General features: G+C 31.1%; 1 protein-coding gene across 4 annotated transcripts in view; it reads right to left on the reverse strand.

The window, feature by feature from the left end:
* The window catches only part of SSX2IP (SSX family member 2 interacting protein), a 67,601-nt gene that overhangs the window by 30,585 nt on the left and 17,005 nt on the right, over positions 1-20,011 (reverse strand). For 3 of the 4 annotated variants that reach the window (XM_020988718.2, XM_020988714.1, XM_020988715.1), the window contains exons 2-7: positions 12,926-12,983; positions 7,566-7,701; positions 5,413-5,582; positions 4,999-5,211; positions 2,586-2,696; positions 787-922 (exon numbers count right to left, since the gene is read on the reverse strand). In XM_020988718.2, coding sequence (XP_020844377.1) covers positions 787-922; positions 2,586-2,696; positions 4,999-5,211; positions 5,413-5,582; positions 7,566-7,608 — 673 coding nt within the window. In that variant the 5' untranslated portion in view covers positions 7,609-7,701; positions 12,926-12,983. The remainder of the gene's footprint in view (positions 1-786; positions 923-2,585; positions 2,697-4,998; positions 5,212-5,412; positions 5,583-7,565; positions 7,702-12,925; positions 12,984-20,011) is intronic. The other variant, XM_020988717.1, reaches the window with a different exon arrangement.

Genomic DNA, 20,011 nt, shown 5'->3' on the forward strand with positions numbered 1-20,011 from the left:
TTTAACTGGGATGCATGCAGAAGGGTGATGAAGTGAAAATAAATGTTAATTGAAAAAAAATTTTTTTAAAAACCAACAAGAGGTCACTTATTGCCTAACACAAAAGCTTTTAGAATCTTTCTAAATAGATTTAAAAAAGCTACATTTCAGATAACACTTGATCTACTTAGATTTCTTCCTTGATTCCTCAAGGCTAGAAGTGATCTGATTTCATAGAACTTAACACTCCTTAGCCATTTAAATTATATTTTTTCCTCTATTAAACTATAAGGTCTTCGAGGCAAGTGACAAATAATTTTGCTCATCTATTTCCCCCAGTACCTATCCAATGAAAGGCACACAGTAGGCACTTAAGTACTTATGGAATTAACCCTAAAATACTATGTACTTTTTTACTCTGTAATTTACTCTCATCCTGTTCTAACATTCTGAAGACCACATCACAACCATACCTTGCCTTATCAGTTTTGTAATGGTCTTTGACCAAAATGAATTCTGAGCAGACTGTTTTATATTATCTTTAAGGCTTATTGTTTGTATACCTCCTCTTCAGTGGTAGAAAAATAAACAACTACTAGCTGCTCACAGGCAAAGTAGACAATTCTCCTTTTCCATAAAGCAGTATCTAGTTACTTTATGGATTTTCTTCATCTAAAACCATATAAAGGATGAAAACACAACACTCCAAATTAATGTGTATAGTCCCTTATATTTGATTTCTCAAATCAAAACATCCCCCCAATAATTACAACTTCTTTACCTCTTTACTACTTGTCAGATGTTTACCTGTTTTTTTATCCTTTTTATTCATAACAAGTTGATGAAGACGTTCCTTTAGCTTGTTATATTCTCGCTCTTTTCTCTTCATATCATGATTATACTGAGTTGCCCGACTTGCAATGATATTCTGTAATTTTTGTACCTTAAAAAAAGGCATTTGCTTTTAAACAGGTGTTCCTTTAAACAATGTATGCATTTGTATTAATAACTCCAAAAGTGAAAAAGTAAAAAGCTTTTCTCTCTTGGGTATTTTGGATGAGGACTACCTCATTCATCCCACCAGTCTATATTAACTAGCAAGGGGCCAAATTAAAAAATTAATCTAACGTCAATTTAAGAAATAATTCAGATACCTACTGTGTGCAAAACACCATACTAGCTGTAAGCCTTACTTTTTTCTCCCAACTGAAATACTGCCTGGTTATGGCATAGAGGTGATTGCCTGAATTTCAAAGGTGCTTCAGACGATTATACTGAAGGCTTCAAACAAAGGGGCAAAGACTTTGTGTCTGTTGTCCAAGGAACAGCCCAGCTAAGTTCAAAGAGCTCATTAACTGACATGATGGGCCACCACTAGCTGATGAGGTTTTTTGTCCAAAGCAACTCATCAAACCACTAATAAGCTCTGGAAGAAATGTAATATGCATATAAAACCTGGATGAATCACAAATCCTTGAGGTTTTTTAATTTATTCAAAACATTAAAAAATGCTAGATTGTTTTATCAACTCAGAAAAAGTTCTTCTAGCTACACAATTCCCTCCCCCCACACACATATAAAGGCCAAAGCTTTCCTATTTTTAAGATCTTTCCACAATGAATAGTCTAACTTTTCCCCCAATTCTAAAGCACAGCTCACATTATTAATATAAGTCCAGTGCCTATATGGGGAAAAAAAAATCCAGAACTCTTGCTCAACATTAATGTTTGTATGTCAAGAGGAGGACTCCTATGGCAACAGATGATATTCTATCTACAAGCACTTTCAAAATGAGAACATCATTTAGGTCCTACAACCCTCAAGCCAAAGTGCTACACTCTGGACTTTCTTTACAAAATTGTCTAATTCAAAGTATTACATGGTTTTCACTTATTTACCACCTATTTACTATATATATATATCTACACAGCTACTGAGGTAAAATCATTCCAAAAATTGTTTTTAAGCCATTCTCTCAAACTAGCAAGTTTATACTATTATTGAAAATAAATAGGCATTCTAGATTTCTGAATTATCACATATCAGGGGTTACATTACAAGACAATTAAGACAACAGCTTTCTCATACATAAATAAAACATGTGAATTCTAATAACCAATTCTATAAGCTTAAGTTTCAAGTCAGCAGGTCTAGATAGAAAGCTAGAACTAAGACATTACGAGTGGTGACAAAAATTCTATTTGGGAGACAATATTCAACATTTTTTGTACTACTCCTTATTATCTTAAAAATCACTTATACGTGGCAAAGTTGAGGGTATCATTAGGTGAAAAGGAATGTGGGGCAGGAGTTGGAAATATGTGGTGGACATTAGAGGCTCAACTCTAAGAAAAAGTGAAAATAAGTCAGAAGAGCAGTTATCTAGGGGAAGGAAGTCAATTAGCTATGACAAGTAAACCAAAAGGAATGGTAGATCTGGAGTTGAAACTTTACTGAATAAACTAAACATGCCATACCAGCTGGCAATGTGGGACATAAGATTTTGCTCTTTCCTATTTTAAGGAAAGAATGGACACAAAATCCATATACTTTATACTACAGGAAAAAAATTCACTAGGATTTGATCAATAATAGCTATGACTCACCTCATCCTTCTCATTTTTAAGTAACTGATGCAAGTTTCTGTTCTTGCCTTGCAGCTGTCTGTCTCTCTCCTGAAGCCCAATCATTTCCCTCCTAGATGTTTCTAGTTGTTCCTAAAACATCCATATTCAGCCTTAAGTAAAGTTCACATAGAATTCAAACCTAGTTTATACTCTTAAGAGTCTAAACAAGTTATAGATACATTGAAATTTTTGCCATCTAAAATAAAAGATGTAGTCTATTTTCACACAAACTTTCTCTTTAAATGAAAATTGGCTATAAAATGAAGACAACGAGGTTTAAACAGCAGAATTTATACAGCCAAAGAAATGTCATTCCTTGCAAATTAAGAACTTTCAAAGGTGACACACTCCAATAATGCTATCATTTCTCAAAATGTTTTTGCAACTCCTGGAAGAGGCTTCAAAAATTATGCTACAGTCTTTTGAGCATTCTCAGAAGAGACAAATCTTAACTCTTTCAGGTTCAATTTGGTTTCGGAACCAGGCAAAAATGAGTAAGAGTCAAACTTGGTGAAGATAGTTGATAACATGTTTCTGAATCAAAATTAGGTGTGACTATAAAGTAATTTAACTGATTTTCTTATATGGCTTATTAACTCTAAAGGCAGCTTCCCAAAGAAGAATTATAAAAATGTTTTACATACACAAGAACATGATTAGAATAAAATATATAGCAGCCCAAAGTGCCTACCTTTGAAAGTAACAACATGCCTTTGGGTACACAAGTTTTGGTGTTTGTGGGGTTTTTTAAAAAAATACTTTATAGTCACATCTTACATGCCCACTATATGCCCCTTTGAAATGTTCGTGTACAGAAATAACTATTAGACTACTGTTTTCCCTTTATGTTCTGGGCCCAAACTACTGAGGAAAATAGATTAGCTCTAGTTCCTAGTGGTTACTCTCTCAATTCAATTTTGAAAAAATGGAGAACTCAGGGATCCATTTTGTAGTTCTGAGGTCTTCCAAGTAAATTTTAGTCCTGTGAAGTGACTCTCATAATTAACTATCATGGATCCTCTAGAACCACAGAACCAGCCCAGATCCTGAACAGACCTTTTAGAAAGCCTCTAAATACACTCTAAATACTCCAGGCCTTTTCAGTCCAATGAGCTATTTTATACATTGAGCTAATCTCAAACGATCTCCAGGATGTTAAAGAATGAGGAAACATTCTTAAAACAAAAATAAACAACAAAAAAAGGAAACTGTTACTGTGAATGAGTTGAGTTCAAGAGAAAATGGTTTTAAAATGCAACTGATATTATTCTTCAATATTAGGCTATAAAAGGTCTGGCAGGCAGCAGGTGTTAGGAGCTGAGCAAGAAGCAGCCTCTCTAAAATCCAAAAGGAATCCAAAAGGACACCAAGAGACAGACCAGACACCATCCCAACATATATAATATACCATTTTTTGCCAAGAAGTATTAAAAAAAAGTTATCTTTTTGGTGCTATTCAAGAGAAGCAGGAACAGACTGAGACAGATATGAGGAAGCTGTCAGGGGGAGAGAGACAGAAGGTGGGTAGAGATAGAGGGAGAGGGGGTGGAGGGAGAGAGAGAAGGGGGGAGAGGAGGAGAGAGAGAGAGAGAGAGAGAGAGAGAGAGAGAGAGAGAGAGAGAGAGAGAGAGAGAGAGAGAGAGAGAGAGAGAGCGCCTTTTTAAATGAGGAAGATGATTTGATCATTGTGATTCTTATTATATTACATTATATACCTAATAAACAAAAGAAAATACATGATATCCAATGCACAACTAATTCAAAAGGTCTTTTTTTCTTAATAAAGTAGACTGACCTGCAATTTTTTTTAAACTGCCATTGTGATGTAGCAAATCAATGACCCTGAAAAAAAATTTCTTCTGTTCAAAAATGAAACAAGTAAACCTACTATTAACACTTTGCCATAGTCTTATCATCTGAAAGGCCCAGGAGACTTCTGAAAAGAATAGCTCATCATCTATGATTTCTTTAACTCCTGGCCCACTATTACAGTAAGTACTGGCTCTGTGGTACAAGAGTCCTTTAAATATGAATGCTGTTTTCAGGGTTTTGGCTCTAGCTTCTTAATAGGACTGGTTTCATTAGTGTCATCTGTTTTGTTAGGAAACAAGTTCTTTAAAATCATAAATTTCATCATTATTATTCCTTAACTGTATCTGTTATATCCAGATGGTCACAAAAACCGTGCATAAAGTAAACATCTTCATTATAAATATTAAGATGTAGAAATTATTGCCTTCTTGCATTAAGTAGCTGCATTAACACACAAACAACAATAGTAAGATAATTATCACTAAAGTTTATTTAACATGTTTGGCAAATAAAACAACTGAAAATGTCTAGCATTAATTTACATAACATAATTTGAATGCAAATTGAATATAATTTCTACCTTCAGTTTGGAATAGCAGTTCTGCAGATGGTCCATATCACTTCCCAGTTTCAAATTCTGTGTTTCCACATTTTCCTGAGCTAGGAGGTTCTTTCGATGAAGTACAAGTAGTTCTTGGATACAATTTAAAACTGCAACTATATTTAAATCTCTTTTAACCTCTTTACCTTTGGATTCTTCATATAATGAAGGAAAACCTAAAGTAGTCAGCTCCTGGTAGGAGAAAAATATATTTTTTTTTTCTAAAAGTATTTGTTGAACAGACTTAAGAGATAGATAATGACTTTCAAAACTATCCCCGAAACACTTAAACATCATAGTATATTTGTCCTTCCTGTAAGATTTTCTCTCCGAGCTACTAGACACTACAGTTGAATAAACTGATTTCTGCCAGCTCTTTATTTTTAAAATTACCTGATCAAGATAGGACACACTCTGGTCAACATTCTCTTCTGTGCAGAAAGCCCTGAAAAAATTGTGCACACTCTTTGCCAAAGGTAGTGAAGGACACAGAACTTGCTGTGAGCATAAACTTGAAGGTGACATATTGGTTTCTGAGGTAAACTGAGAAATATTTTTGCTTTCTGAAAGTCAAGAAAAAAAATACTTAATATAAATTACTTAGCATATTTGCCAAAAAAGCACTCTAAGTTATATAGATTTTAAGAGCATTTTCAAATACAAGTAAGGATTTTTTTATTTAAAAAAAAACAATTATGTTCATTTTCACAAGGGGCCAATGTACAGAATAGTTTTTAAATCATTTTCTCTCCTCCTATCCCAACCACCATTAAATTATGGTATAAAGCTTTAATTTACACTTTTTCCCCATCAATTTGGACTTAATGAATAACAAAAATCTACTCAACCCATACCACACACAACTTATAAAAACTGGAAGTTACTATGGGAATCCCTGCCCTCAAGGAGCTCATAATCTAACAGATGAGATAACATGTAAATAATTAAATGTATACAAGATATATACAGAGTAGATTGAAGATAATGTCAAAGGGCAAAGCACTGGCAAGCAGGAGTGATTGGGAAAGACCTGTGAAAGTTAGGGTTTGAACTGAGCCTTAAAGAAAGCTGTGAAAATTAAGAGGCAGGGAAGGGAGTGCCATGTTCAAGGAACTGTTAATTTAACAGAAGAATCAAGAAATAACATATGTAGACAATTGTGATATAGCATTTAGAAGGCAGAGAATTGCCAAAAACATCTTAGCCATTCATCTCAAATTCTAAACATCACATATATTATATATATAACATATACATATATATTACAATATATAATACCCTTTGAATTTCACTTGAAATAACAATTAGATTATTTTATACATCACAGTGTAAAACTGACAGTTCTGGACTTAAAATCAAACAAGAAGCAAGTTCAAGCCCCACCTAACACATAACTGTGTGGCCATCATCAAGTCACTTAACCTTTTAAGCCTCAGTTTCCCCATCTGTAAAATGGAGACAATGTTTATAGTAACTACCTCATGCAAACACACACACAAGTGTATGCATGTATGTATCAAATACATGAATGTTAGCTATTATAATGTAGGATTGGGGGGGAAAAAAAGGACTGATCACATAATGAGAGAAAGGGATAACCAATTGGCAACCAGTGTGATCTCCTGGTAATGACGCAATGTTATGAGGTCTAGATGAAAGCCTCAAGGACATGGTAGACTGCTTGCAGGAGACTTACAGGAAGAGATGGATGAGAGCTATGCATGACGGGTAAGCATATAAGAGTACTAACCTCAGTGAAGTATTGGCTCCAATGAGCTCCAATGAAGCAGTCACTCAATAATCATTTAGTAAGTGCCTATCATGTACTGGACATTACGTTAAGAGCTGGGGATACAAAGAAACTCACAACAGTCCTTGGCCTCAAGAAGCTCACAATCAAGTGTATGTGCAGAGATTTTGGCCTTGGCAAGGAAGATCACTTCTTTGTCAGAGAAAGGGAAAAGGAGAAGGCAGAAGATGATTCAAGGGTTTAGAGATGAAGACAATGGGAAAAGAAGATGCTGATATTAAATGGCTTTAATTGTCTTAGTAAAGGGCAAGGCCCTCAGCCAAGTGAGAGAGAGTAAGAGAGGAAGAGGCAGGTAGAGGAGGCTTATAGAGCGGAAAAGAAGCTCTGGAACAGTTTCTGTGGGGAGTGAGTCAGGCAATCAATTGGGGAGGAATAAAGACCACCTTGCTGCAATAAGGGCCAAGTTGAGGTTGTATAACATGATTTTTTTTAATGTAATTTTATTATATATTTAACAAGTATTTACTTTTTCCTTCCCATCTCATCTCCCTATCCTCTACTGAACTAAAAACAAAAAAAAAGGAAAAAAAACAACCCTGTAACAAACATGCAGTTAAGCAAAGTGGATTCCAGCATTGGGCATGTCAAAAAATGTGTATTATATAAAAAATTTATATCACATTCACCTCTTGATTTGATATCTCTTTAGCCATGTTTTCAACAAACTATTTAATCCAGGTAAGAATTTAAGTTCATTCAAGATACTACACTTTATTTTTTTTTAAACTATAATTACCTGATGATGGAATTGGCACTGTAATAGTCTTCCAATCTCCCATAGCAATCAAGACAGCTAGGTGATACCTGAGTGACTGGCTCAGCAATAACGCATTCAGTCCAACTGTTTTGAAAATCTTCTATGTATGCATCATCTAAAAACAGAAGGAACATTTTGGCAATAATAGTAACTAATACAGCCATGAGATAAGACATATGAAAACCTAATACCTAACCAAATGATTAGACTTGTGGTCTCAAAAAAATCAGGGAAACATCAACTATTTAGAAGAAGAACAGACATAAATCAACATATACTGTAAAATCTTACTAGAGTGAGGTTATTATCTCAAGACAAGAGGCGACTAAGTGGTTGGGTGATCTACTGCACTACGCGTGCAGTCACAGAGACTTGAGTTCAAATTTGCCCTCAGACACTTACTAGATGCATGATCCTGGGCAAGTTACTTCCATCAAATGAGATAACTGTAAAGCTCTTAGCACAATACCTGGTACCTAGTAAGCACTATGTAAATGTTAGCTATGATTATTATTAAAAAGCCCTTAGCACCGTCCTGGCACATAGCAGGTGCTCTATTAAATGTTTATTCCCTGCCCCCAACAGCCTTATGGGTTTTGCATGTTATATAGCATGGAACTTGGGTGTTTTTAATAAACGCCTTCATTCATTCATTACAGTTAAATGTATATACTATGATGTAGCCTGCAGAATGATTCGAACCTCTATAATATAGGAACGTACTTTGTAACAGAATTTTTTTTTTTTGGCAAGGCAATTGGGGTTAAGCGACTTGCCCGGGGTTTTACACAGCTAGAAAGTGTCAAGTATTGGGTCTGAGATCACATTTGAACTCAGGTCCCCCTAACTACAGGACTCGTGCTCTATCCACTGTACCACCTAGCTGCCCCAAGAATTTTACTTCATATTTATTTCTTCTTAGATTCAAACATATGTCCACCAGAGGTTAAAAAACAATGACCAGAAAGTCTATTCTATGGGCAAATGAAGTCTATTCTTTGTTCTATAACAACAGTTATTGAGTCTAGAATCCACAGCACCTGAAGTGTTTTTTTTAATGCTGTATGCTAAATAAAAAATAATCTTCTCCTCTGCCATGTAATTTCAAATTTTAAGTATTTTAACCACAACTTTACTTACAATATTAAAAAAACAGTGAATCAAAAGATAATCCTACTTGTAGTAATTTAAAGTATGTGTATACATATTAGCATACATTTAAAAAGTGTAATATATACATTTTAAACAGTGTAAAACAAAATTCCATAATATCAAAATGTTATTTTCCTACTCATTTACTTTATAAAATGGAAAGAGGCATGTATAAAATATAATAAAATTTTAATTTTTCAGTTAGGGTAATACCACAGCAGGTATATATATTTTTTTAAAGAACAAAGACCCACTCCTCTATATGTTATAAAAGAAGATGTATGGGGACAGGGACGGTGATCTAAGGGCAAGTCAACCAATGCCTAGTAGTTCCTCCTGGACTGTTCTCCAAATGCCATGAAAATCTAAGAAAAGTAAGGCAGCCTCTGTTTTCTTTCTATTTTTTTTGCACCCAACTCTTTGAAACAATGACAGGTAAAGATAAACAGAAGATTCTCCCAATAAAAGACAGCAGCCTATTAAAAGCAGAGATGTTTGCATTTTTGGTCCTAGTCTCAAAAGGTTTCAAATAATCCCTGAATCCAAGTTGATCATCCCTTTCCTACTGGCCATCCATCCTCATCATTTTTATTACCCTCTATCTAGGTACTGTTTTTAAGCAAATGGGAAAGGCAAGTGATAGCCTGCTTTATTTGAGTTCAGAAAAAGGAAAACGGTATTCGCCATGTAAACATAATGTCAAAATAATTGTGCTTCTCTGCTCCCAGTCAGCAAAATTTATGTTAAAATGAGAAAAACCTTTACCGTTTTACCTCCTAATATCTTCATGTCACGGGAAATGAATAATTCTTAAGATTAAAAAACTCAAAACTGTTGACATAGCTCTAACTTTAAATCTCCTTTATATAATCAGTACTAAAAGTGGGCCTAGTTTTAAAAAATAAAATAAGGAAAACACCTATAGTAAAATGGCAGTACAGTTTGTTGAATGCTCTAGAGTTCAGTTTGGACTCAAGAGTTCCATAACATCATTTCTAGAACTTGTCATCCAAATCTGACACCAATGCTTTGTCCTACACAATATGATATACATCAGTCTTTCTGAGAACACCAGACTATACGAAGTACTTTGGAAGCTAAGGTAGAAGAGTAGGGACTACTCAGTAAAATTAACAGGTAGAGTCCAGGCAATAATTAAGAGCTATTTTGCCCAACTGTAGGCCAACAAATCTGAAAATCTAAGTGAAATGGATGAATATTTACAAAAATATAAATTGCCCAGATTAACAGAAGAGGAAATAAAATACTTAAATAACTCCATTTTAAAAAAAGAAATTGAACAAGTCATCAATCAACTTCCTCTCCCTCCAGGGCCTGGTGGATTTACAAAAGAATTCTACCAAATATTTAAAGAACAATTAATTCCAATATTATATGAACTACCTGGAAAAATAGGTGAAAGATTCCTACCAAATTCCTTTTATGACATAAATATGGTGCTGATACTTAACCCAGGAAGAGCTAAAACAGAGAAAAAAATATAGAGACCAATTTCCCTAATAAATATTGCTGTAAAAGTTTAAAATAAAATATTAGTGGAAAGATTACAGCAATTTATCACCAGAATAATACACTATGAACAGGTGGGACTTATACCAGGAATGCAGGGCTGTTTTGGTATTAGGAAAACTATCAGCATAACTGCCCATATCAATAACAAAACTAATAGAAATTATATGATTATCTCAATAGATGCAGAAAAAGCTTTAGACAAAATACAGAACCCATTCCTATTAAAAACACTAGAGTGCATAGGAATAAATGGAGTTTTCCTTAAAATGATAAGCAGTATTTACCTAAAGCCATCAGCAAGCATTATATGTAAAGGGGATAAGCCAGAAGCATTCCTAGTAAGATCAAGGGTGAAACAAGGATGCCCATTATCACCACTATTATTCAATATTGTATTAGAAATGTTAGTTTTAGCAATAAGAGAAGAAAAAGAAATCAAAGGAATTGGAATAGGCAATAAGTAAACAAAACTATCACTCTCTGCAAATGACATGATGGTAAACTTACAAAATTCTAGAGATACAGCTAAAAAAACTACTTGAAACAATTAACAACTTTAGCAAAGTTGCAGGATATAAAATAAACCCACATCATTTCTATATATACAAAGCCCACCAGCAAGAGACAGAAAGAGAAATTCCATTTAAAATAAGAGTAGACAATATAAAAGATTTGGGAGCCTATCTGCAAAGACAAACCCCAAAACTATATGAACACAATCGTATAAAACAATTTTCACACAAAGTCAGATCTGAACAAAGGAAAAAATATCAACTGCTCATGGACAGGCTGAGTTAATATAATAAAAATGACAATTCTACCTAAATTAATTTACTTATTCAGTGCCATACCAATCAAACTACCAAATATTAATTCATAGAGCTAGAAAAAAATACTAACAACATTCATCTGGAAGAACAAAAAGTCAAGATATCAAGGGAATTAATGAAAAAATGCAAAGGAGGGTAGCCCTGGCATACCAAATCTAAAACTATATTATAGAGTGGCAATCATCAAAACTATTTGCTACTGGCTAAGAAAGAGAGTGGTAGAACAGTGGAATAGGTTAGGCACAAAGGACAAAGTATTAAATGACTATAGTAATTTACTGTTTGATAAACCAAAGACTCCATTTTCTGGGATAAGAACTCACTATTTGACAAAATCTGCTGGGAAAACTGGAAAATAATATGGCAGAAACTAGGCACAGACACACTCTATATCAGAGGTGGTGAACCTGCCCTATACCAAGAGAAGGTTAAAATGGGTACATGATTTAGACATAAAAGTAATACCATAAGCAAATTAGGAGAGCAAGGAACAGTTTGCCTGTCAGATCTAAGGAGAAGAGAAAAATGTATGACCAAACAAGAGACATAGAACATTATGAAATGCAAAATGGATAATTTTGATTACATTAAATTAAAAAGTTCTTGCAAACAAAACCAATGCAACCAAGAATAGAAAGAACTGATGCTGAGTGAAGTGAGCAGACCCAGAAGAACACTGTACACAGCAACAACAACATTGTGAAATAATCAACCATGATACACTTAGCTCTTCTCAGAAATACAAAGGTCCAAGACAATTTCAAGACTCATAATGGAAAATGCTAACCACATTCATGGAAAGAACTATGGAGTTTGAATGCAGTTTGAAGCATACTATTCTCACTTTTTTTTCTTTCTCATGGTTTTTCCCTTTTGTTCTAATTGTTCTTTCACAACATGACTAATGTGGAAATATGTTTAACATGACTGTACATGTATAACCTATATCTGATTGCTTGCTGTCTTAGGGAAGGGAAAAGGGAGGGAGGGAGAAAATTTTGGGAGTCAAAATCTTATAAAAATGAATGTTGAAAACTATCTTTACATGTTATTGGAAAAAAATGATTGAATTTGATTAAAAATCTTCCAAATGAGTTAAAGTCCTTAAGAACCCAAAATTCTCCTTTACAAAAATAAAATCGTTTCCTTCATCCAATTCAAACACAGGTGTGGAGCCCAAGCTAACTTTTTTCTTTGCTTGAAATGGGAATAAGGGAAAGAAAAGACCTACAAAGAAATCATGAAGTAAAGAAAACAGGTATCCTTCCAATGGAAATTTACTAGCCAAATTTAAACAACTATCTTTGCATAATCTAGTGAATGAGCATCACAAATTAGTAAAAGTCAATGATTTCTTCCATTCAAATCTACACTGAAGCTATCTTTTCCCAGCTATAACCATTAAAAGTAAATATCAAAATAAACTTAATTTAGAACCAGTGTTAAAACAAGATTTTCAAAAATAATAAAGCATATTCAATCATATTACAACTCACTAAAATTAATGTTTTTGTGAGAACAAAAATGTTTTTTTACTCCATTAATAAATTTTAAAAATACTGTTTTATTGTCATCTTTTTAATTTATATTTTTATATGTATATGATATGTAATGTGTGCATACGAAATAAATGAAGATGTATTGGGGATATGTGCTCAAAAAATTTTGACTGACAGGGGTGGCACAATAAAAAATACTTAAAGACCACTGCTGTAAAATGAAGAAGACTAGACATCTTCAAATCTAGAAAGAGGAAGCCAATAAATCTATATAATGGATCAAGCATTAATAAAATGCCTTATTTTTAAACTAGTTCATTCTTACCTGTGAACTTAGTTTTTCTTATATTTACAGATTCAGAAATGATGTCTCCACTGCAGTCCTGTTAAAGAGGGGAAAAAAATCAAATTGCAAAGCATTCTGAGCACTACTATTTGAAATGCTTTCCTACACTATATGCTTGTACAAATTGCCCTTTGAAGGCCAAAAATCTATTTTGGCTTATTATTTGTTTCACATATTAGAAGTAAAAAAAAAACTTCTTTTATTAAAAGGTGCAAACTCTTTTATACTAAGGTTTCTATTAAATGAAAATTACAGCTGAGTCCCTCTATAAAGGGATTAGAGATTGAGGAAGCAAAATGATGTGCTTATTAATTCAGCTACAATTTAATTAAAAAAGGCAAATTCTAACTTCCAAACATAGCCATTCTGGATAAATCCTTAGCCACCTTCAATAAAAATTGAACAAAAGAAATTTACTTCAAAAAGTTTAAAAAACATTTTGCCCTAAAAGCTAAGAAATAAAATAATATTAAAATAATCACATTGTATTAGACATTTGTTAGATATAATTTTTTTCAAGGGCAAGATGGGGTGTGTGTGTGTGTATGTGTATGTATATATATATATATATATATGTGTGTATATATTTACATAATAATAAATCTTATAATAAGGTTCTATTACTATGTTCTCTTTAGCTCAAGATTCATTACAAGGGAATTCAAACTAAAGAAAAAAACTCTCCTTTAAAAAGTTCATCTTGCTACGAAATCATTTTATCCTAAAAGTTTCAGTTTCAGTAAAACTAATCATATTACATTAGACATCTGTTATATATAATTTTACTTGCAAAGGCATGATGGCTGCATACAAATATATGTATATACACATGTGCTAATTAATGCAATAAAAATCTTGTTATAATAGCATTGTATTAGTGCATTCTCTCCTTAGAAGATAAGATTCATTATATTACAACATATTTCTCACACACACAAAAATCTCTCCTTGAAAAGTTCACATTGCCACAAAATCATTTTATCCTCAAACTTCTGAAGAAAACACTGTCAAAGTAATCACACTGTATTAGCCATTTGTTTCATATAATTTCATTTGCAAGGATGTGATGGTTATATACATATGTAGCTATACAAATATATATATGTATATATATATAATTCATGCAATAACAAACATTGCTGTAAGTTTATATTATTATATTCTCCTTAGTTCTAATTCATTACAACACAATTCAAACAAAACCTCTCCTTTAAAAGTTCTTACTATCACAAAATCATTTTATCCTAAAAGCTTCAGATGAAATGCTACAAAACTAATCACATTACATTAGACAATTATTATAAATAATTTTATTTGCAAGAGCATGATGGTTGTATACATATGTACACATATATAAATGCATTCAATAACAAATCTCCTTATAATAAGCTTCTACTATATTCTCCTTAGCTGAAATTCATAATGCAAACCAAAAGAAAAAAACCTCTACTCTAAAAAAGTTCATACTACCACAAAATCATTTTATCCTAAAAGCTTCCAAAAAATATTGTAAAATTATTCACATTATATTAGACATTTGTTATATGTGATTTTATTTGCAAGAACATGATAGTTATATATATGCACATGCATATGTATTTATATACACACATATATATACATATTAATGCAATAACAAATCTTGCTATAACAGGGTTCTATTATTTTATTCTCCTTGGATCAAATTCATTATTTCATAATTCAAACAAAAAAATTACTCCTTTAAATGTTCATACTGCCACAAAACATTTTAGCCTAAAAGCTGCAGGAAAAAATACTTTAAAATTAATCACATTATATATTTGTTATATATAATTTCACTTGCAAAAGCATGATGGCTTTTTATAAATATGTATATGCTAATCTGTGCAATAACACATCTTGTTATAACAGAGTTCTATTATTTTCTCTCCCTTAGATGCTCAAGATTCATTATTTTACAACAGAATTCAAACCAGAAAAACCTCTCCTTTAAAAAGTTCACACTGCCACAAAATCATTTTATCCTTCAAAAGAAACACTAAAAAATTAATCACATCATATTTGACATTTGTTATATATAATTTTACTTGCAAGGGCATGATGTTTGTATACATAGAGATATAGAGGTACATACAAATACATATGTATATATACACAGAGAGAGATTAATTCATGAAATAACAAATCTTACAAAAAGTTCTATCATATTCTCCTTTGCTCAACATTCATTATAATGTAACTCAAACAAAAAAAAGTTTTTAAATTCACACTGCCACAAGATTATTTTGTCCTAAAAGCTTCAGAAGATATACTGTAAGATTAATCACATTATATTAGACATCTGTCACATATAAGTTTATCTGCAAGGGAATGATGGTATGTGTATATAAATATAAATATACACACGTACATACTAATTCAAGTTAACAAATCTTGTTATAATAAAGTTCTATTATTATATTCTCCTTAGAAGCTCAAGATTCATTATATTACAACATATTTTTTTTTAAAAACCCTCTCCTTTAAAAAGTTCATATTGCCACAAAAGCTTCAGAAGAAATATTATAAAATTAATCACATTATGCTGGACATTTGTTATATATTATCTGCAAGAGAATGATGGTTGTAATATACATATGTACACACATATATTCATATACATAAATACACTTATACACACATATATGCTAATTTATATAGTAACAAATCTTGTTATAATAAGGTTCTACAATTATAGTCTCCTTAGTTCAATTCACTACAACATAATACAACAACAAAATCTCTACTTTAAAAAGTTAAACAATGCTACAAAACCATTTTATCCTAAAAGCTTCAGAAAAAATACTATAAAAACTAATCACACTAATTAGTCATGTGTTATAATTTTATTTGAAAGAGAAATGATGGGATATATATTATACACACACATACATACATATACTATATACACACATATATGTATACACTAATTCATGTAAAAACAAATCTTGTTATAAGTTTTATTACTATATTCTCCTTAAAAGCTTAAGATTCACTATAACAATTTAAAAAAAGAAAAAAATCTGCTTTAAAAAGTCAAATAATCTACAAAACCATTTTGTCCTAAAAGTTTCAGAAGAAATACCATTAAAACTAATCACATTAATATTAGGTATTTGTTACAGTTTTATTTGAAAGAGAATGATGGCATATATATTACATACACACATACACTATAACATATTCATGTATATATCTATGTATATATACTAATTCATATAAAAACAAATCTTGTTATAATAGGGTTCTATTATAGTCTCCTTAGAAGTTCAAGATAAACTATAACATAATTAAAAAAAAGAAAAAATACCTGCTTTAAAAGTTAACACTGCCACAAAACCATTTTGTCCTACAAGCTTCAGAAGAAATACTGTAAACTAAGCATTTGCTATTAGGCATTTGTTTTATATAATTTTATTTGCAAGGGCATGATGGTATCTGTATATATGTATATACAGATACTAATTCATGTTAATAATAAATCTTGTCATAAAAAGATTCTATTAAATTCTACTTAAAAGCTCAAAATTCATTATCATAACAAAATTCAAACAAAAATGTTTTTATAAATCCACACTGCTACAAAATCATTTTATCCTAAAAGCTTCAGAAGAAATACTGTTAAAAACTCATCACATTAATATTAGGCATCTGTATATTTTTATTTGCAAAGGCATGATGGTGTGTGTATAATACACACATACATATACTAATTCATGTAAAAATAAATCTTGAAGCTCAGCATTAATTATAACATAAATTTAAACAAAAGAAAAAAACATCTGCTTTTAAAAGTTCACACTGACACAAATTCATTTTGTCCTAAAAGCTTTAGAAGAATAACTACAAAACTAATTACATGTTGTATATAATTTTATTTGCAAAAGCATGATGGTATGTAGGCATATTTACATACACACATATATACTAATTCATGCTAATAACAAATCTTGTTATAATAGAGTTCTGTTATATTCTGCTTTAAAAAGTTAACATTGCCACAAAATCACTTTGTCCTCAAAACTTCTGAAGAAACAATTTTTTTTAAAAAATTAGTCACATTATAGTAAGCATTTGTTATGTCTGATTTTATTTGCAAACACCATGATGATGGTGTGTATGTGTATATATATATATATATATGCATATATATACTAATTTGTATTGACAGATCATGTTACAACATTTTTATTATATTCTATGCAAAAACTCAAGATTCATTATAACATTATAATATAATTCAAACCAAAAAAATCTGTTTTAAAAAGCTGATGCCAAAATATCTTTTCATCCTTAAAGCTTCAGAATATTGTAAAAAAAAAATCACATTATATTAGGCATTTGTTACACAAAATTTTATTTGCAAAGGCCTGATAGTATATATGTATAAATATGTATGTATATACATATATACTAATTCAAATTAATAACAAATATTTTTATGATACTTCTATTATATTCTACTTAAAAAGTCAAAATTCATTATATCATAAAATAATTCAAACAAAAAAAAATCCTTGCTTTAAAAAGTTAATGCTGCCACAAGATCATTTTGCCCTTTTTCAAAAGCTTCAGAAGAAATAAATATTAAAAAAAAGTCACATCACATTAGGTATTTGTATATGTACAGTTTTCTTTGCAAAGACATGATGGTATAGTGTATGTGAACATACATATATATATACACACATGATATACTAATTCATGTTAATAAATTATGTTACAATAATTTTATTATATCTACTTAAAAGCTCAAGATTCATTAAAACATAATTTTAAAAAACCTGTTCCAGAATAATATTTTAAAAGCTAGTCACATTATATTATACAAAGTTTTATTTGCAAGGTAATATGCAATGTTGTGGACACATACAAAAACATGTATTTATACAAGTATGTACACATATATACTAATTCATGTAACAACAAAGTCTTGTTATAAAGGTTCTATTGTCTACTTAGAAACTCAAGACTCATTATAACATAATTCAAATAAACAAAAAATATCTCCATTAAAAAGTTACCAGAGCCACAAAATCATTTTGCCCTAAAAGCTGCAAAAAATACTGTAACACTAATCACATTTTATTAGGCATTGGTTACATGTAATTTTATTTGCAAGGACATGATGTTGTATGCATGTATATAAACATTATGTATTATACACACATAATCTAATTCATGTAATAAATGTTATAACAGAGTTGTACTTTCACATTCTCCTTAGGGACTCAAGATTCATTATTTTATAAAACGATTCAAACAAAAAAAAATTTCTACTTAAAAAATTTATACTGTCATAAAATTATTTTGCCCTAAAAGCTTCAGAAGAAATAATGTTAAAAACAAAAAAGCAAATCACATTATATTAGACATTTGTTATAATTTTATTTGCAAAGGCATGATGCTGTGCATGTATATATCTATATCTATATATAACATATATAAATGTATACATATGTATATGTATGCTAATTTGTGTAATAACAAATCTTGTTATAATAGGATTTTATTTTTATATTCTACTTAAAGTTCAAGATCATTATATTATAACATAAACAAACAAAAATTTCTCCTTTAAAAAGGCATACCAGAGCTACAAAATCATTTTGCCCTAAAAACTTCAGAAGAAATACTATAAAACTAATAACATCATATTAAGCATTTGTTATATATAATTTTATTTTCAAGGGCATGGGAGTGTATGTATGTATATAAATGTATACAATATGCACATATATACTAATTAATGTAACAACAAATGTTACAGGGTTCTAATATATTTGCTTTAGGAACTCAAGATTCATTATGTGATCAAATAATTCAAAGAAAAAAAACCCCTCTATTTAAAAAAGTTCACACTGCCACACAATCATTTTGTCCTAAAAGCTTCAGAAGAAATACTGTAAAATTGATCACATCATATTATTCATTCATTATATATAATTTTATTTGCAAGGGCATGATAGTATGTATACATATATACTAATTAATATAACAACAAAGATTCTTATAATAGGGCTTTACTATACATATTCTCCTTAAAACTTCAAGATTCTTTTTAAACATAATTTAACAACAACAAAAGTTTTCTCCTTTAAAAAGTTTTAACACTGCCACAAGTTCATTTTATCCTAAAAGCTTCAGAAGAAATACTGTAACACTGATCACATAATATAGTAGGCATGAGGTCAAGATTAAGGTAGCTATCACTTTTTTAATGTAAATTTGAAAATGACAACCAAAAAATGAAAAAAGTCCTTAAGAATCCAAAATTCTCTTTGTAAAAATAAATCATTTCCCTCATCCAACTCTAACACAGGTAGGGAGCCCAGATAAGTTTTTTCTATGCTTGAAACGGCAGTAAGGGAAGTAAAACCGACCTACAAAGAAATCACGAAATAAAGGAAACAGGTAACCTCTTTCTCTTGTATTCCCAACGGCACAGGGAAGGTTTTGTTTGCAGACAGCCACACAGCGCTCTCATAACCTTCTAAGCTCCAAAGCACTTTTTCCAGACAGATTCAAATCATTGACTTATAGGGTCCAGAAAAATCTCACTGAGCCAATTAATGCAAGTCCACCCCTGTAGAGGATCAGAATGCACTTTTTACTACCCTTTATATTCCTTTAACATTTTTTCAGAGTAAAAGGTATGAAATGAACAACAATGGTAAAGTTGTATTCTTCATGTTTAATAAAAAATATGGCTATTTGGGCCATTTCTTTTAAAAAACAGTGGATTAAAAAAATATTAGCACCATTTTTTTAGGTGAAAAAAATTTTACAAGATAGCTTCCAATAGGTAGACACCGAGCAAAATAAACTTGAAAACTCTATAGCATTTCTTTCTGAAATTATACAAGGGTACCCCCAATGTACTCCCAAGATTTGTTCTGCCTGGCTATAGATACATGAATTTAGCAGAAATGTGAAGGCATTATAGGTAAAGGGATTATTCCACACCAGGAAAAGCTTATTAACAATCAGAACTAAGCAGTGATGTAAAGAGTCAGTCAGCTCTGCTACAAGCAGGAGTACAGG

Source organism: Phascolarctos cinereus, unplaced genomic scaffold, assembly GCF_003287225.1.
Source record: "Phascolarctos cinereus isolate Bilbo 61053 unplaced genomic scaffold, phaCin_HiC Scaffold_5;HRSCAF=322, whole genome shotgun sequence".
NCBI lineage: Eukaryota > Metazoa > Chordata > Mammalia > Diprotodontia > Phascolarctidae > Phascolarctos > Phascolarctos cinereus.